At 39.4% G+C, this 20159-nt stretch overlaps 1 protein-coding gene across 1 annotated transcript in view; it reads left to right on the forward strand.

The window, feature by feature from the left end:
* The window catches only part of KIF15 (kinesin family member 15), a 59435-nt gene extending 39982 nt beyond the window's left edge, over positions 1–19453 (forward strand). The window contains exons 21-35 of the mRNA XM_006200706.4: positions 1484–1634; positions 1796–1881; positions 2828–2897; positions 3279–3365; positions 3940–4044; positions 4837–4959; positions 9405–9551; positions 10059–10160; positions 10461–10625; positions 12234–12343; positions 14562–14634; positions 15059–15096; positions 18225–18390; positions 18650–18781; positions 19103–19453. Coding sequence (XP_006200768.1) covers positions 1484–1634; positions 1796–1881; positions 2828–2897; positions 3279–3365; positions 3940–4044; positions 4837–4959; positions 9405–9551; positions 10059–10160; positions 10461–10625; positions 12234–12343; positions 14562–14634; positions 15059–15096; positions 18225–18390; positions 18650–18781; positions 19103–19165 — 1618 coding nt within the window. The 3' untranslated portion in view covers positions 19166–19453. The remainder of the gene's footprint in view (positions 1–1483; positions 1635–1795; positions 1882–2827; positions 2898–3278; positions 3366–3939; positions 4045–4836; positions 4960–9404; positions 9552–10058; positions 10161–10460; positions 10626–12233; positions 12344–14561; positions 14635–15058; positions 15097–18224; positions 18391–18649; positions 18782–19102) is intronic.
* Positions 19454–20159: the final 706 nt, after the last annotated feature.

Below are 20159 nucleotides of genomic sequence, written 5' to 3' on the forward strand. Positions count from 1 at the left end.
AGGTATAGTCTAGTTACGGACATTGTGATTGTGATACTGTGAGTGCGACACGAGTGCGACTGCTCACTCTAGGAAAGCTGCTAATAGAAACCCTGAATTTAATTTTTATAGACATTGCAGAGATTAAAATCTATAGCACTTAAGTGTTTTCTGGAATATACAACAAGGAATTAAAATAGAGGAAGAAAACTTCAGGTCAGTAGGCCAGATCCATCCATAGACAAGTTTTTGTTGGGCCTGCCCAGTGTGGTTTTTAAAAAAATTTTTTTAGCACAACACTTTTAAAATTGAGAGTTTTCTTATAAAAAATCCACATTTCAGCATCCTCTTAAAAATCCAACAAGTTGGTGGCACCAGGCCCACAGCCCCAAGGTGGCAGCCGCTCTTTAGGGTGGGGCGAGTGCTCGGTCAGCCAAGCCTCCACAGCCCTGTACCATGTCCTCCACCAAGGCTGCTGGCCCATGGCCATCTGTCATCACAGATGCACTGTTGTTTTTTCTTAATGCTTGACATTGTTTTGAACATCTGAATCATTGAATCTAATCTTGGCTCTGTCATAAACTAATTTTATGTGATTTTTCTGCCCTCAATGTGGAGTACATTGAGTACATCACTTACTGGGCTGCTTACCCACTTATCATGGCTCTAAAAGGTGAAGACCTCTAAGTAAGACAGCACAACACTGCCATGTATTATTTGAATCATTTTACCTGCTATATATCTACAGTTTGTATCATAAATCAACTGTTCCCCCCGCTACCATCTATTGTCTATATATAGTCTATCTTTAGCAACTGATTTATACCACTTTGTAATTTGCTGCTTCTGCTCTGCTTGAAGTTAGTGCAGCCAGATAGATCCAGGTCTAAGTAGCCTTCTGTGTACAAGCTGGGACATCTGCTTTGGGTGGTCCAGAGGTCAGGTTCATTGTTCACTAGTTCTTGAGTGAGCTCTGGATGTTTGGGATGCAGAACAAGAGGGTGGAAACCTAAAAAGCAGTAAATAGTAATCACGTGACTTAAAAGATAGTTCTGTCCTGAAGGAGTGCACTTCTCAGATCGAAGCCACATTTGCCATTTTGAAAAACCTTCCTAGAGTTGGGAGAGTATGTACTGAGTAGATAGAGTTGAGCTACCAACAGGCAGTCTCTGGCTTACATGAGGGTTAAGCCTAGAACCCGCTAAATGAGTCTCATCACCCAAAATTGCCAAACAATTAAGCACGTCTGGCTGAAACCACGGGAGAAAGAATGAGGAAGTAGATGGCTGAAGGCTAACATACCCGTCTCTTCCAACCCCATCTCGCTGGTGTTCGTGCGTCATGACCATTTCACACAAGTTCATGAGGAGCTTTACATCAGTCAAGGCTTCTGCAAGTTGGGAATGGTCTGTAGATGGGATAAGGTGAACTGCAGGTAAATCTGACGAGCAGAACTACATTTCATGTCTATATTTACATTTGTAAAAATGTTTTCCTGATAAAGATTAGAAAATGAAAAGCTTCTTGAGAGCAAAGCCTGCCTACAGGATTCCTATGACAACTTACAAGAAGTAATGAAGTTTGAAATTGACCAACTTTCAAAAAACCTCCAAAACTGCAAAAAAGAAAATGAAACTCTGAAATCTGATCTGAATGTAAGTTAAGAAGGGTGTTGGTTACTGATGAATTTGCCCTGGATGTGTGACTGTTTGACCTCTTCCTAACGTCTGTACTGGCCCATCATGCCTGCCACGTAGAAGGTACTCCATGTGTTTGCTGACTGGACGTTAAAATCTAATATAACATTGTCTTTTAGAATTTGATGGAGCTTTTTGAGGCAGAAAAAGAACGCAATAACAAATTATTATTACAATTTGAAGAAGATAAAGAAAACAGTTCTAAGTGAGTGCTATTTATCTTTTCCATTAGTTGGCTAGAATATCATTTACTACCACATTCTTTATCTTGTGGGTTTTGTTTTATTTGCTAAGAGCCTGTAAAGTTATTTTTTTAAATCATTCCGAAACGAGGATCAGATTCTTTCGTGTAAATGGGTATGTAGAGAAACTTAATTTTTTAAAACATTTAATAACTAGCTATGGTACTTCTTAAATTAATAGCAGTTAGTGGTGATCAGAACTCAGGACCTTCTGTAAATAAATCACAGTGTTTATTATTGGAAAGTGGGGACTGATTTATTTCTGTCTCTACTGTTCTTTTTCTAGCTGCTCTTTTATTCTTCTGGTCCCTTAATGTGAACACCACTGTCTTTCTCCAAGTTCTTTTCCTTGGTGATCTTTCTCAGTCTCTTGGTTTCAGCCAACAGGATGATTACTACTCTAATAAGAATTTGCATTAGTTTATTCAGCAGATACTTGTAGAGTTCTTACTTAGAGATAGATTTTCTTCTCAGCCCTGGTATGCAGCAGTTGGAAAACAGACAATTAATATTTAGTCATTCATTCAAACACTTAGTGATATCCTGCACGCCAGGCGCTGTTCTGGTAAATGCCAGAACATTTAGAGGTAAGACAGTGAACAAAATATCCCCGCCCTTCTGAGTTTTACATTGTAGCAGAGAGACACAGGCACTAAATCCTGTATGTTATATGCTAGGGAGTCGTCAGTACTCTGAAGAAAAATAAATTGTCGTGGCACAAAACTGAGTTCTTACTAAATAGCTGCTGAAGAGACGGGTAAAAATTTCTGATTCCTTCTGGAATACAACGCCAAATACCAAACACGTGCCTGATAAAGCTCAGTTGCATCGAGTCCCTTCTGTGTGAGTAGACCCAGCTCCTGTCTCCGTTGAATGAGTCATGAGTAAAAGATAATTCTTCTCTTCCAGAGAAATCTTAGAAGTTCTTGAAGCCGTTCGGCAGGAGAAACAGAAAGAGATGACCAAATGCGAGCAGCAGGTAAATATGCTGTACTCCCAGCTCTGAGATTTGAGGTTTGTGTCTTTTATGCCTGATACCTAAAGAGGTTTGTTATAAAAACTGTTTCCACTTTCAGATGTTGAAAACTGATAATGAAAAGATGACATTTTTGCTTGGTTGTATGATTTTCAGCTCTTGTTTTTCTGACTCCCAGATAGCTGTCATCACAATTTGGTGGTGGTCTCCTGACAGAGACCACACAATTACTGTCTTTTAATCCAACTTGTTTTCAAGTAATACTCCTTAGTGTGCACTTGAATATGAAAAGCAGAGTTTAACTTTTTTTTCAATACAAGTATATGTGGTGAACTTTGTGATTTAGTTCTTTTTCTAAAAATACTGACTTTTTTTTTCCTACAGATGGCAAAAGTACAGAAACTAGAAGAGAGTTTGTGTGCCACAGAAAAAGTAATCAGTTCTCTGGAGAAGGCTCGAGATGCTGACAAGGTCGGTGGAAGCTGAGGCTCTGTCCCTCTGCATTTTCTTTATAAATGCTGCCTTCACGCTCCAGCGTCCTGCTCCCAGGGCGACTGGTAGCTAGCATTTCTGTATGTACTCAGGCCTTGCTCGTCTTCCAAGGTTGTTAGAGAATGAAGTCTTTTATTTAAGTTAATTTTCCACATAACCAAGTGCAAACTGTTCTGTCACTCTTGGTGCCCCCTTTAAGAAGGATGCTGTTAGTGCAACCTTTTTCATTTACTCAGAGTCCGTGGTACAAATTCTCATATCCCTGGTGTTGGCTGTAACTGGAATAAGAAACATAATGTAAGTCCGAGTATAAAATTAGGTGTATGTTCCTTAAATGTCCAGCTTTTATTATAAAACCAAAGCAAATGATTAAACTAATAGAAAGCCATTAAAATATAAATTGATAATATTAATAACATAATATGGCATACGATATTTTGCTAAAATAAAATTCTCTCCTGTTGTCACTTGGAAAGATAAATGGTTTACCATTAAAAAACGATCTCTTCCTTGCTGTCATTGGGTATGAAGATACTGTGTCTGTCCTTGCCAGGAAGCTGTAGCCAACCTCATGAGCCAGATCCAGGAGCTAAGAACCTCGGTGTGTGAGAAAACAGGAACCATAGACACCCTGAAGCAAGAACTGAGGGACATCAACGTAAGTTCTGTCTCCATCAAGATACTAAATTTGAGCATAGGTGCACTTCACAGACTCAAGGGGTTAACAAGTGCTCCCCAGAAGAGAGGCTCTCTGGTCGTCCGGGTTTGGAAATGCATCCCAGTTAGAGCCCAGCCAGCGTCTTTATCACAGAACCCGCAGAACTTTACCATGCGGATGCACTGTGCGCATCTCAGCAAAGTTGGCGTAGTGTTTCTGAGATCTCACTGACCTGGGACCAGTGCTCTCTGTGCACATTGGGGAACTGCTGATCCAAACCAGATCAGGAACAGACTGGTTGTTGCCCTGATGGTTAAGGGTGTTCCTTAATTGCTTCAGGAAAAAAAAAATAGCACATTTTATTTAAGTTCACAGACATGAGTGATACAGAAAGTGAGTTTGTTTTTCCATTATTGGACTTTATCATTTCCTAAAGTAACTTTCTAAGTTACTTTACCTCCTTCCCTTGTGTCAAGGTAAAGGCTTTTGTTAACGTCCCTCACTCCTCTGCTCTGAAGGGAGCTTGCTGCACTCCACACTGATTTCTGAAAGCAGTCTCCTGACGAAGATGACAAAACCAGACGTTTTTTCTCTGACACCTGTGGGACTTTTGTACTTCTTTTTGCCATTCATGTGTTGACCCTTCCATTCCTTCACTGATCAAGTAGTTATTGAATTGATTTCTGTTAATCTGGTCATCACGTTGGGACTCAGACTCATTCTTCAGTTATTTAAAGACACAACCTGATAATACAGCAGACAGCTCTTGTATCCTAACTTTGTTTTCTGCAGTGCAGATACAGCTCTGCTTTGGCTGACAGAGAAGAGAGCAAAGCGTTGATTAAGAGACAGGAAGTGGACATTCTGGATCTGAAAGAAACCCTTAGACTGAGAATACTCTCTGAGGACATAGAGGTAGATGCCAACACATCATGACTCTTTTTGCTTTATTATTCGTCAATATGTTTATGTGTGTTATTAATGAATAGATAGAGGCTTTCTTAAAGGACTAAGTCACAACTGGAGCCATTTTCCCTAAGATAGTTGGGCAATTAATAGATAACTCTAAGATTGTTACTTTTTGTTTAGTTGATTTATTTTCATTCATTTATGCTCACACCGGGGTAAGTTCCTATAACTGACCGTCTTCTGACAGGGAAGCAGAGTGGAAACTGCATGTACCTGGGTGTAGTGATGGCAGCAGGGAACAAAGACAGAGCTGGTTAATAGAGTTGCCTCTTGAGTTCTAGCTGAAGGAGGTTTTAATTACTTTGTTGTTGATATAAATTTATCTTTTAAAAAATTAAGCAGTAATGTCACATGGTTCAAAATTCAAAATATATAAAGCAGTATTCATTCCCTCTTGTGTATCCTTCCAGAGATATTTTTGGCAAATCGTATATATCTTTAGTTTTCCTTTTTTCGCACAGATGCTAACACACTGTGTATACTGCTCTGCAGTTGCTTTAGAAATCGTTCTTTTGCTAAATTATGCTACCCATGAGACAAATTCAACAAGTATTTATGGGCCCACTTGCCATACATCCTGTATCTGTTTGACATTTGGGAATGGAAGAATGATTGAAACACTGTCACTTACCTCAGAGCATGCAGTCTAGCTTAAGAGATAGATGTATTATGATGTAGTAAATGACTTGGGAGCACAGGAAAGGTAGGGAGGGGAGCAGTTGTGCCTGCAGGATTCCAGAGAGCTTCCCAAAGGAGAGAGGATTTGTATGGACTTCGCTCAGGAGGGAAGCGTGGCAGCTGGGAACGTCTGCGGAGCGTCCCCATCAAGGGGCACAGATGGGTGTGACCAGCTGAGGTGCAAGAGCTGAGCTGGAGACAGAGTCCGTGTGGTGAAGCGTGTGGAGGCGCATCAGCTGTGTCTTTTAAGAAACTAGGACTGCGTAGACTTTAATTCCAGGCAGGAGGCAGTAAGGTCTGAACCAAGAAGTGCTAGTGGGAATCCCGGGTGAGACAGAGCTGAGAAGTGTTTCAGAACCACTGTCGACAGTTGCTGGTGTCCAGTTGGATCCGTACTGTGACGAGAGGAAGCAGTGGGCTCCCAGGTCTCTAGCCCAGGTGACTGAAGGTGGTTCTGTGTGCCTCTAAGACGGAGGAAATAGAGGCCTGGGGACAGGTGATGAAATGAACTTACACATATGAGTTTTGAACTTCTAAGAACCTGAGGGGATAGGTATCCAAGGTGGATATACCTAGTAATCCGTATTTATATCTGCCTGTATCCCAGAAAGAACTTGGAGTTGTTGACATACATACAGTATATGAAGATTAAAACATAAAGTTAAAGTCAGAGTTGAAGTAAAATAAGAGTAGAATAATAACACGTTGCTGAGAGCACAGGCTGTGGACTTGGACTGCTTAAGAGTCTGAGTTCTGGCTGTGTGACCTGGTGAAAGTTACATTTGTCTCTGTGCCTCATTTGTCATGTCTCTAGAGTAGAGACAGCAATACTGCCTGTCTCCTAAGATGTGGTGAAGATGAAATGAGGTTATACATGGGAAGTGCTTAGAACACTGCCTGGCTCAATATGTGTTAGCTGGGAATACTTTGAGGAGGCTACTTGAAAAGTTAGTACACAAAAGCCACATCCTAAGTCTTATACAAAGTATAAAATGTGGACTAAAAATTCAGTTCCACACTGTCTGTTGCCAGAGTAAAAAAAGAAATCTGTCAGAGGAGAATTAGCTGAGTCATGAGAGCTCATAGCAGTTTACCTGAAGCTCTTCCTCATTCCTTTGTCCCATTCTGTGTTTCTCCTTCCTTCCTTTAAAAAAAAAAACTGACTATGCATATTGAAGCATTTTAGATTTAAGTGGAATTGACCCTACAAACAACCAGTTCATATTCCCTTTCTAGATAACGCCTGTCTTTGTTAGCTAAAATCTAGATTTATGGCTATAGTATGTGAATTGTAATTCAAATTGTTTATACACCATTGTTTTTTAACAGTGTGAGGTCCCAGACAATGTAATAAAATAGGAACAGTTAAATGAGATACAAATATTATAAAAACTGAGAGAAAATGACTGTTATTTGCAGGTAATAATGAATGTCTACATGGGAACTCCAAAGTGTTGTCAGAATATACATTAGAATAATGAGTTTGGTAGTCAGTTATAAATTGAGTATTAAAAATTCTATTTACTGTATATCATCAATAACCATTTAAAAATATAATGGATTAAAAAATCCCATCCATAATAGCAATAAAGAGTGTCAAACAACCTTAGGGGAGAATATGTAACAACTATTAAGGACATAAAACTTTTCTTATCGGTAATAATCATTTAAAAATCATTGTCTGGAGAACATTTAACAACTGTTAAGGATATAAAACTTTCTAAGGGATGTGAAAAGAAGCTTGGAGAGATCTAAAGAGACACTTGAATAGGAAGGCACAATATTGCTGAGACATTAGTTTAGAAATGTATGTAATTTTTTTTTATTATTTATTTTCATTTTAGGTGGGGAGTAATTAGGTTTATTTAGTTATTTCTTTTTAATGGAAGTACTGGGGATTGAACCCAGGACCCTTGTTCATGCTAAGCATGTGTTCTACCACTGAGCTATACCCTCCTAGAAATGTATGTAATTTTAATCCAAATTCCAAGTTTTTAAATTTGATATGAAATTTTAAATTTCTTCAGAATAAATTCAAAAGATTTCCTATAAAAACTTAGAAAAATTAAGAGGAAGGACTTGTGAACTAGATGGTAACCATACCCATGGGACAGGTGACAGGAAGTGATCGTTGTAGCAATTTTGAACATCGATGAGTAGACCACAGTGGATGCGAAGGAACTGAGAGTAGCAGGTGTTTCACAGCAGTGAGGGAAGGATGGACTGATTCAGCAAAGGTGTTAGGAAAATTGACAAATCTGAAAAGATATGGTTAGAGTCCCTCCAAACCAGAACAAGTTCTAGATGGATTAGAGTTCTGTGTAAATGCTGAAATCATGGAAGTGTCAGAGAATGCACAGACATATTTAATCTTGAGAGTGAATGGCTCTTCATAAAAAACCTTGATACTAAGCATAGAGACCATAAGGAAAATTATACAATATTAAGAAACAAAAATGAGACTCACAGTAGACTGGGGGAGAACATTTACAACCAATGACAGACACATCATCAGCACATAGCTTATGGGTCAGACGGCTCAAGAACGGACAGACACCCCTGGGGGCAAACAGACATGAGAGAGTGCATGAGGGGTTCACCAAAGGAGGGGTACAGGGACCCCGAAACCGCTCTGAAGTCAAGAAATGTAAGTTAAAATAAGAGCTGTTTTTTGCTCTTACAACTGATGAATATTAAGACTCAAAAGATGTGCAGAGAAAGGTGAAGCGTAAGTTCAGACTTTGGGGAGGTGTTCTGGTAACACATAGCCTTACATTTTTTGCATCTGCTTCAGGTTTGCACTTTCAGAAATTTAGTCTGAGGTAAGAACCTAGATGTGAGAATAAAATGAATATAGTGGTGAAAATTAAGTCAACTGAAGTATTTACTGATGAGTTAAATTGTGGTACATTTATAGGATGAAATAGAGCCCAATCAATGAAAGTGATATAATAGAAGTAAATATGTGAGAAAATGTTTGTGATACATCAAGCGTGTGTGGCAGTAAAAATATATACACATATATTGCTATTGCATCTATGATGTAGATATAATATTGTACATTTAATGTATATATAATATACATTATATATGTGCATATATCACACACATTGGGAAAGTTAGGGGGAGCAGCTTCTGCTCTAATTTGGTAGAGATTACATACACTGTGTACACAGGAATCATGTATGCAACCTATAGGACTACTAATTCTCTCTGCACCTTCCATCAAGCTGTTCTCCTCCTGAAACTTTGATGGCCTGTGACACTGTAGGACAGTCAGGTGCACTGCCCGGCCCTCCCCTGTTAGCTGAGGGGTACTCATCTTTACAACTGTTTACCTTCCAGGGTATAAAGGACTAGAGTCTATTGGTGAGACAACACTTAAACTAGAGACCTATGCCTGGAGTCATCTGGAGGAAAGAGGGATCAGCTTTGAGAGATTACTTGGTGGTGAGGGGAGAGGGGAGTAGAGGGCAGTTAACCCTCAATTATGATATTTAAATGAATTTAGTGTAATATTTATCTCTAGACCAGGTAACTTAAATGTAAACTGCCTAGTCTGTCTTGGAATGGATTAGCATACAAGCAGGAAAAAAATGTTCTCAGTTAAAACTTTCTTAACCTTTGAAAAATCATATATAGTAATGACTTGCAAATATACCAGAGTACCACAATTAAGAGAGTCTTTTTCTGTGGGAATCGTCCCCTAATAGAGGGACATGCTCTGTGAGGACCTGGCTCATGCCACCGAGCAGCTGAACATGCTCACTGAGGCCTCGAAAAAGCACTCAGGGCTTCTGCAGTCGGCCCAGGAGGAGTTGACCAGGAAGGATGCCCTCATCCAGGAACTTCAGCACCAGGTGAGGCACAGGGGGTGTCACTCAGGGTGGGGATGGGGTGCAGGGAGCAGGAGGATTGCGTGGTTGTTGAGGTTGTGAAGCCTGGGCCTCAGCTAATTATATTCAGGAAGGTGGGCTAGCGAGGAGCTTAGGTGGTGGGGCAGCCGTGATACAGTGTGAACAACTTGGTTGCTTCTGTGGGTTCAGACTTGCTCAGTGGTCTTCCTGCCGACACTTGACACGTGCCATTAAGTTCTACTCACAGTGGTAGGTTATGGGTGACTTTTATCCTCTTTTTAGCTGTTGTTGTTTTAAATTTTGTAACTTTCCTCAAATGACTTTTTGATTACTCGTAAAGCTTTAAAAAAGTTTCTATTAAGTGTAAATAAATTGGTGAGAGAAATGTCAAATTATTAATCATGAAAAAAGTCCATTTCTGATACCCTGGGAAGATTGTCTGTTCTGATTGGACCATGTGCCCCATATAATTTTCTAACATGTAACCTTACATCTGTTCAATTTTCCCAGCTAAACCAAAAGAAAGAGGAAGTAGAACAGAAAAAGAATGAATATAACTTTAAAATGAGGCAACTAGAACATGTGATGGATTCTGCTGCCAAGTATCCCCAGGTACTTCTCATAATAAAGAGTGCATTTCAGGAGGAATAAACAATTTTGAGAGTGGTAAAAATTTGAAAATTACTAAGACTGTAGCTTCGTCTTTTTATAGAAAATGATTTTCTTTAAACACCCCTTCCGCTTTTTTCTTGGTAAAAGGTACCAGTGTTTTATTTGTTTTCCTTGGACAAGAATTAGAATAATAAGCTAAATAGCCTGTGTATTTCCTACACGCTTGGCACACACCTTTAAAATGAAGTCTTTGCAACATCAGTTCATCAGCTCTCTGGGTGGAATCTGATTTTATTCTAGAGCCCTAAAACACCACCACATTTTCAAACACATTTGGCAAAACTCCTGGAAACACAAGAACAAGAGATAGAAGATGGAAGAGCCTCCAAGATTTCTCTGCAACACCTTGTAACAAAGCTAAACGAAGACAGAGAAGTCAAAAATGCTGAAATCCTCAGAATGAAGGTAACTGGGTGACTTTTTTCCAATAAATTTAATGTTTCAAAATAAAGCAGTATCTTTCATGGTGACTAAGGATCCAAAATTCAAAAGGCACAGAACTCAAGGGTAGACGGAGGAAAGTTTTCCTCTCATCCGTGACTCCAGGCTGCCTAGTTTGCTGTTCCTGGAGGCTTCCTGTGTAGCCAGTTTCTTATGTATCTTTTGAGAGCTATTCAGTGCATATATAACCAGGTCTGTAAGCATTGTCTCCCTGCCCCGTTTTTCTTTTTCTTTTTCTTAGTTTTGTTTTTAATTTTTTTTTTTTTGAGGGGGAGGTAGGTTTATTTATTTACATTTTTAATGGAGGTGCTGGGGATTGAACCCAGGACCTCATGCATGCTAGGCAGGCACTCTACCACTGAGCCACACCCTGCAGCCTGCCCCGTTTGTTTTTCATACGATGGTATCATATCATACAGGCTGCACAGCTGCTCTGTGCTGTCCAACTTTTAGATCTTTGCCAGTTGAATAGCCAAAGCACATTATCTCATAGTTATAAACTAGCATTTTTCTTATTAGGAGGCAGACTGAGCATCTTTTGGGGTTTTTTTTTTTTTGCTGTGAACTGTATATCCTTCATCCATTTTTCTGTTGTTGGACTTAATGATTTGTGGACATTCTTTATAGATTAGAGAGATTTTCTTCTGTCTGTGTAGTTAAAAGTATTTTTCTCCTGTTTGCCATTTCTTTAAACTTCTAGTGTTTCTCACCCTGGTACTTGGAAGTCTGGTGTTTGTGTGTGGGGAAGAGTGTGTTTAGGGTGGCGTTAGGGGTGGGAGGTGTGCGGAGGAGTGCCTGGGTAGGCGTAGTGTAGGCGGGGGTTGGGGGAGCAGGCAGGGAAGATGTGATGCTCCCGAGAAATCAGCCTATGAGCTCATTGCTCTGCCGTGAGTTTTGGTTTAGGAACAAGATTGGCTTACAGTACCCACATGACATAAACTGTAGGAGGACAGTATCACTCTTACACTTTGTTTCTCACAGAGAGGACTGTTTCTGTCCTTTTTATGTAGGGCAGCTCTCAGTATGCTGCTGTCTCAGGAATGTAGCTGTTACCCAGGTTGGCATGACCTTGGTACTGAGAAGAAATTGGGTCAGGTTAAAGGAAATCAAACAAAAGACAAGTAGAAGTAAATCAAAAAGTACACTCCTTGCAGACGAGTATTTATTTCTTGTGGATGGTTACGTTTATGATTTTCAAGTTAAAATCCAATTAGGTATTTTAAGAGATGGGCTGTGGCACATCAATTTTTTTAAAAAATTAGAATCTATTAAATAGAATAAAATAGAACACTTAACCGAAGTAGACACTTTTGGTTATCTTTCCTCATAAAGGAATTTAACGAATTATGTGGTATCGATAAGAGACTCTGGTTAAGACAGTGGGGGTATGAAAATGAATCACATTCCGAGCCCCATGAGCTTCTCAGTGTCCACTTTGTATCCCGTGATGCCCAGTGCAGTGTTCTGTGCATGGAGGGAGCTTAAAAGAGGAATCCCTGTCTCATGGTCTGGGGAACAAAATAACACCTACTGCAATGCGTTTTCTGAAAAGACCCGATTTGATGTTATCAGGAGCAACTGTGTGAGATGGAAAACCTGCGTCTGGAGGCTGAGGAGTTAAGAGAGAAAAACTGGCTCCTGCAAGGTCATCTGGATGATATTGAAAGACAAAACGACAACAGGTGAGAAAGAGCCACCGGAACTATGTCAGCTGAACATTGGCCTGCCTGGCTCAGCCAAGTGACTAGGGCTGAAATTGGTGTCTTAGCGTGGGTAGTTCCTGCCGAGCCAGGAGGTGCTCCGTGGGTTGCTTCTCCGTCAGGTCTGATGAGGGGTTACTTTTCCAGAGATGGAGAATAAGGCGGCCACCATCTTGCCTCCTCTGTCAGCCTTTGTATTGTTGTAGAGCTATAGAAATGAATTTCAAACATATGAAATACTTGAGCCAAACTGTCTATTTTTTAAAAGGCAGGGTTGGGGGAGCAAGTATGTCAGCGAGAACAAGGTTCAAGATCCTGCCTGCAGAAAAAGGGAAAATTTCCTTGGTTTTGCTTCATGACTCCTGGTCAAGGGAAAGCTCCTGGGGGGGCCTGACAGGGGGATGTTCCCTTGAGTCTGGGGGTGTGTTTGTACATACACACAGCAACTTCTTTATCCAGTCATCTGTTGATGGACATTTAGGTTGTTTCCATGTCTTGGCTATTGTAAATAGTCCTGCTGTGAACATTGGAGTGCATGTATCTTTTCGAATTCTAGTTCCCTCCAAATATATGCCCAGGAGTGGGATTGTTGGATCATGTGGTAACTCTGTTTTCAGTTTTTTAAGGAACCTTCATACTGTTTTCCATAGTGGCTGCACCAATTTATATTCCCACCAACAGTGTAGGAAGGTTCCCTTTTCTCCACACCCTCTCACTGTAGTTTTGATTTCCATTGCTCTAATAATTAGTGATGTTGAACATCTTTTCATGTGCCTGTTAGCCATCTGGATGTCTTCTTTGGAGAAATGTCTGTTTAGGTCTTCTGCCCACTTTTTGATTGGGTTGGGTTTTTGTTTTTTGCTTTTTGTTTTGCTATTGAGTTGTATAAGCTGTTTGTATATTTTGGAAATTAAGTCCATGTCAGTCTCATTTGCAAATGTTTTTTCCCATTCCGTAGATTGTCTTATCATTTTGTTTATGGTTTTCTTTGGTGTGCAAAAGCTTGTAAGTTTGAGTAGGTCCCATTTGTTTATTTTTGCTTTTATTTCTATTGCCCTAGGAGAACATTGCTATGATTTATATCAGAGAATGTTTTGTCTGTGTTCTCTTCTAGGAGACTTATGGTGTCCTGTCTTATGTTTAAGTTTTTAAGCCATTTTGAGTTTATTTTTGTGTATGGAGTGAGGGAGTGTTCTAACTTCATTGATTTGCATGCTGTTGTCCAGTTTCCCCAACACCATTTGCTGAAGATACTGTCTTTTCTCCATTGTATTTTCTTGTCTCCTTTGTCAAAGATTAATTGACCATAGATGTGTGGATTTTTTTCTGGGCTCTCTATTCTGTTCCATTGATCTATATGTCTGTTTTTGGGCCAATACCATGCTGTTTTTGATTACTATAGCTTTGTAGGATTATCTGAGGTCTGGGAAGGTCATGTCCGGTTATTTTCTAGTTGTATCTGCTACTGGCACAGCATCACGTCAGGGGCAGCCACACCTAGGCTGTCCTGTCTCTGACATTTGTAAGTCCTGTGACACACTTTTAAACCTCTTGGTGCCTCACTTTCCTTACCAATAAAGTGAGGGAAATTATAGCTCTCACAAGGTGTTTTAAAGACCAAAGATAAGATGTATAAGGTGCTGGTTATAGTTCTTGGGAGAGGGGAGTCACTCAAATGGGAGCTGTTATGTAGACAACATAGAATTATGATCCTGCCCATTGTCAGCTCTCTGAGTGAGAGACTGGAGCTGAGGGTGGCCTGTAAGATTATGCAGCAAGTTGAAGTGAGTCAAAGGGGGTCTCTGTTTGGGATGGAAGCCCTTACTGAATTCACCTTCTAGATTAGGGGTGTTCTGCTGTTCCTGTTGTTGTCAGAAGGTCTTTGGACTGCCCTTTCTCTCAGCCCCCTTTGCCCACATATGATCTTCAGACGGTACTGCCCTTGACTAAGTTAATACTTTACTTTCAACCAAGCCCTCCTTAGATTTCCCATCTCACTTTGTATGGGAGGAATCCTGAATTCTGGGCAGGTGCCTTACTTCACCCCATGTGCTGATCATGCTTCTCAACTGCACTAACTTGACCTAACTACTGTAGAAGTAGCTTTTCTTTGTACAACTTGGATTGCTGCATGTAATAGGTATGAAGTTGATACTTGAATAAACTTGACACTGTTTTCCCATCCTCCTGATCTGTGCAGTGAACGGAATCATCCAGATAGTCAACAGCTGAAGAATGAACAGGAAGAAGTGATCAAAGAAAGACTTGCTAAAGTATGATTTTTTTTAACGTAATAGTTGTTTTTTTCTTGTCTGAGAAATGCTTTTATAGTTAGCATTTATTGTTTTATATTTTAGAAACCATTACTGAAATTTTCTCTTCTGTATTCCCACTGTTACGTTTGATATTTACCATCAATATTTCGCTATAGCTGATAATTAAGAGTGAGTTGGTCTTCGTGCCTAGATGGTAAGCCTACTGCTCACACAGTCTCCATTTAGAAGCAAGTATCGAGTGCCTATTTGAGGCCTTAAAGGGCCCACTGCATGAAGTGTAGGTAGCTAGGCTTGTGGGAAAGGATTTTGCTTTATTTCATTTTATTACCATGAGGGAGAGTGGACTGGTTACTTTCAGTCTTTTGTTTAGCAATGTTAAGAAACTTAATCCATTTTTCTTTTCTTTTTTTTAATCTTATAGAATAAATTGGTTGAAGAAATGCTGAAAATGAAAGCAAAGTAAGTGCACTCTTTATAATTTTGTCATTCTTTCCTTCATTCTCCTCTAAAGGAAGAAATGCTTATTGTAGCCACAAGGTAAGTAACTTCTTTCCTTCTGCAGTAGTATGTGAACATAATAGAAGTTCACAAAATTCTTTTCTTAAAAACCACTTGCTACAGGGGTTCCTCACGGGAAGCCATTCCCCCCCACCAAAAAAAAACACTTAAGTAAGCACCAGGAAAAGCTTAGCTTCCTTGGGGGAATTGATGGGTTTTCTCCTCGTGGGCAATGAGAACAAGATGACTGACCAACTGACCAGGCTTCCCTTCTCACGTCTGGTTTCCTCTGATTTAAAACCTTGAGGCCCTCTCAGACTATGATTTCTTCTAGTCTTGACCTTGGGTCACTTTATATATTTTCAGTAGATATGATTTTAATTTATTCTTACAGTTTTCATATTAATTTATGTAATCTTATAAACTGCCTCATTCTTTGAACAAGATACCCTGTATTTTCTATCAAGTTCAAAATAAGTAAACTGATTGATAGTAATGAAGTGATAAAACATGAGAAAGATGTACTCTCTGAGCAGAACAGATCTCATCTGGAACAGAGGTCCTGAAACACTTTGGCTTATCTTACCTCCTAAAAGAATTTTGAAAAACCATGTACCTTCTTGCATATTTTTGGAGTTGATTTTATGTCTAAAATTTTTCATTGTAAGTTTAAACTGTTGCAAAGGATAGAAGTTTCCACATATAGAAAATAGTGACATTTAGAAATGTCTTGTGGTATCCTTTTAAAAGTATCCAACTGATTTGATACTTTCCAGCCATTTAAAAAATACATGAACAAATTCCTGAGTCTAAACTTTTACATTGTTCCTTTTTCCTTTGAAATTAAGTTTCTATTCTATACTCATGCAGAATTATATCCTAGTTTAATATGTTGTTTGGAAAATTTTTCATTGATTGCCCTATCATATAACTTAACAATGAAAATATGTATATAAATCACAAGTAATTTGTAAAAGTTTATTATATTCATATGGCTCTATTTTTTTCTAGATGGAGTTTTCATTATAATTATTATTAATCAAAGTACCCTGAATTTATTGTAGTTTTTATAAATAATTATTAGTAAAATTTTAGTGGAAATGCATCTCATTTTATCTTAATGCTTTTTTTTCAATTAGCTCATTCTGTTACACTTAATTTGGGATTGACGTAGTATTCAGTATCAATTCTATTCCTGTTTTTTGTTTTTATAGATATAAGTGTTGAGAAATCTTACATAGTAAATGACAATGGAAGGAGTTTTGTTAACAATACTGTCATTCAGTTATTTGAACTCCATCCAAGTTAATATGCCAAAAACTACATAGTAATCTGCCATCAGAAATTCTTTCATGACAGTTAACAAAGACTACCTTACTTATGAAAGATCTGTCACTCAGTTATGAGTCATTTGCTTGATAGAATCAAAGAATATAGATGTTGAACAGAGCTTCATTCAGCATTCTCATGTACATACGAGCAGTTGGGGACGGGAGCCCTAGCCAGTTAGAAGACTAGGACAGAAATCTGGATCACTTATTACAGGATCTATGAGAATCCAGCTGTATAGTTTTAGAATTATAGCTATTTTAGAAATAACATCCATTTCAGACCTTCTAGCAAAAAGGATAAAAGCTATCTAAGCTGGCATGTAATTTATTTCAAAATCTAGTAACCAAGAGTCCCCAGTGACACACTGTCCCTGAAACATACAGGAGCCCACACTGTGGGCAAGGGAAGCACCTCCCAAAAATGGCACACAGTTTTATCACTCCCAGCCTACAGCAGCAATTTTAAATGTTGTGTTATCCAGTATGTATATGGGAAGATGCTTTACAAAGAACTGAATACCAAGCTAATAGTGGTGTAGGCAGATGTTTAATTTCATAATAACAAGAGGTCTGGAGGTGCACTGACTCGTGATGCCATCGTTGACCCAGACCCTTCCCATTCTGCTTTTGGTACTCTTGCTTGTGGCCTCTTGGCTACAAGATGGCTGCTGCAGCTCCAAACAACATAAACGGGGATCACAGCTTGCAGTGTAGTCAGTTCAAAAGGGCTTTCTTTTGTCAGGGGAAAAAACTCCCAGAAACCCCCAAGTTGCAGTGTCTCGGCCAGAATTCGCACAGCTGTAGGGCAAGCTGAGAAAACCAATGTCTGGCAGCCGGGTAGAGGTAACCATGCTCAGCCTAGACCAGTTATTATTTACTAATCTTGGGGAACTGGGTGTGCTTCTCTCCCTTCCTTCTCCCCCAAATAAAATGAATTTCTATAAAAAGCAGAGGATTGGCTGTTAGTATGCAGCTGCAGGCTCTGCCATGCCACAAAGTCTTTTCATCAAACTAAAGCAAAATACATAAGACAAATACAGAACAGCTCCAGGTGAATTGGGAGAACATCAGGGCCCTCATCCCCACACTGTCCTTCTGAGGTTCCATGGAACGTAGTCTGAAAGCACTGCCTTAGAAATTACTGGCCTTAAATGGTATATTAAACTGTGTATTACATCATTTAAATCATCAGCATTCTCTTCTATTTGTATTGTAAAATAAATAAAAAGCATTTGTTTCTTTTGGGAAGCTTATAGGATTTGGACAGTTTTATAAAATCAGTGAAATTCTGTATAATTCTATGGTAACCCTTTTTTTATGTTTCTTCTCAATTGATAGTTACCTAAAATGTATAAATTTTAAATAGCAAGCACATCCTTGAAGAAATGACTAGTGTCCCACTGTCTGAGAACCAGTTTTTTTGAAACCAGAAATTACTCCAAGATATGGGGCACTGAATAAACCAGGCAGACTATAATACTTAAATAACAATTTGCTCCAAGGACTGAATCTAAAATTTCTATTTAAAATTTCACTTGCTGAGCTTCCCAAAATGAAGGTTTGGGGTAAAACAATCATAAAGAAATGTATCTGCAGCTCTTGCTGTTTTCCTATGTGGTCAGCAGGGGCGGGTGGTGCTGAATGTTAGTGAGACTTTGAAATCAGAATTCTGGGCTCGGGTAACAGATGTATGATTTGACTGCTGTTTTGTACTTAACGTTCCTTTGGAATACCATAACACGACAGTTACTGTTACAGCCTAGAACAGCTCCAGAGTGCCCTTGAGAAGAAAGAGACAGACTACCTTACGGTCACTGAGGAAGTCGAACGGGTCAGGATGTTGGAGTCTAAAGCGTTCCAAGAAAAGGAACAACTGAGATCAAAGCTGGAAGAACTATATGAAGAAAAGGAGAGAACATGCCAGGTGCACTTGTGTGTTGGTTTTTTCATGGACTTAGGACATGGGAAGTAACAGAGCCCATCAGCACGAGCCTCCTGGCTGTGGCTGGGCATCGTGTGGTTCAGGGTTGCTCTCCTGTGCACAGAGACATGTGGTCTCGGGAGCTGGGAACCTGGGCTCTGTCCCTCACTCCCTGTGCTCTTGGAAGGCATGAAATAATGTTATTTTAAAAGAAAGATTAAAAACAGCTCATTTTCCCTTTCCTGGATTGATTTACCTGCAGGAGGTGGAAATGTTAAGGAAGCAGGTGGAGTGTCTCGCAGAGGAAAATGGAAAACTGGTAGGTCACCAAAATCTACATCAGAAGATTCAGTACGTAGTGCGGCTGAAGAAGGAAAACGTCAGGCTTGCTGAGGTAAACTGAAAATAATTCTGAATAAACCCATTTTGGTTTTTAAATGATTACTTAAAACGTAATTTAATTATTGAATCACTTACTACCTGCTTTCTTCGGGGAACTTCCTTAATTTAAAAAAAAAATTCAGTCATTGCTATTCCAAGCATAATTCAATCCATTATCATACACATGAGATTCTTAATGTCAAGTAGTTTACAGATGGAAAATTGTAGGCTTAATTTGAAACTTAAACTTGACGAATGCCAAGAATAGCTCCTCCTGTAAGAATCAGAGCCTTAACTTTTTTTTCTTTTCATTTCCTTAAAAATTACTTACCAGGAGTCAGAAAAGTTGCGTGCCGAAAACGTATTTTTAAAAGAAAAGAAAAAGAATGAATCGTAAGGATCCCGGTCAACTATTTACCTTGTTTGGAGACTTTTCTCTCTTATAAGAGTAAGACTTCCCCTTGCCTACTTAGTAGAGCTGGATTAAGGACCAGGACTATTAACTGTGTGTGCGGTGCGGGGGCTGACCCTGAAGTTTCTGATGAACACTCCCACATCCACACACACCTGCGACTGTTGGTGATCTGCTGTTGGAGGTTACCACCCCATTTTAAAACTTTAAACCGACTGTGGATACCGGGAAAACTTTTGCCTTTTTAGAATAAAAGCTTGTAGCTGAGGTCTACAGTGGATGTTGGCCAGATCGTTTTCCCCTTAGATGCTGCCACAATCTCCTCTGAGTCTTACATCACAAGCTCTGACAGTGCACGGTGGTTCCCAGACTTGCAGTGAGATTGATGACTGTGCAGCCAGCATGAAAAGCAAACTTGTTAATATAGATTATTTTTGTATTCCTACTTGAAGTGTTCTCATGACCCTTTTTTATGACTGTAAATATCACCATTTTTCAAAATGTAATACAATCTTTTTAAAATAAACAGTTTACAAGTTTAATAAAAGGATTTACAATGTTCATTCACTTGTTCATTCAACATATTACTTATGGAGCAACTGCCATATGCCAGGCCCTGTCATCAGTGAACAAGGCAACAAACCCTGCCCTCGAGGAACTTCTGTCTATCAGCACTTCAGTCCTTTTCATTGCCCGTAATATTCCTTTGCATGGACGTGCCACATTTTATTTACTCACCGTTTGATGGACATTTGAACTGTTGGCAAACTGGAGTTACGATGAATGATGCTGCTTGTAAATGCTTCTGTGTAAGTTTGGGCATGGCAGTATGTTTCACATCTCTTGAGTAGACACCCAGGGTTGAACTGCCAGGTCATCTGGGGAGCATGTGATTAATTTTTAAGATACTGCCTAACTGTTTTCCAAAAGCACCACCTGGCTGCATTGTTGTATGTTGCCATCAGGAGTGTGTTCCAGT

The sequence above is a fragment of the Vicugna pacos genome, chromosome 17, assembly GCF_048564905.1.
Source record: "Vicugna pacos chromosome 17, VicPac4, whole genome shotgun sequence".
In the NCBI taxonomy this organism is placed as follows: Eukaryota; Metazoa; Chordata; class Mammalia; order Artiodactyla; family Camelidae; genus Vicugna; species Vicugna pacos.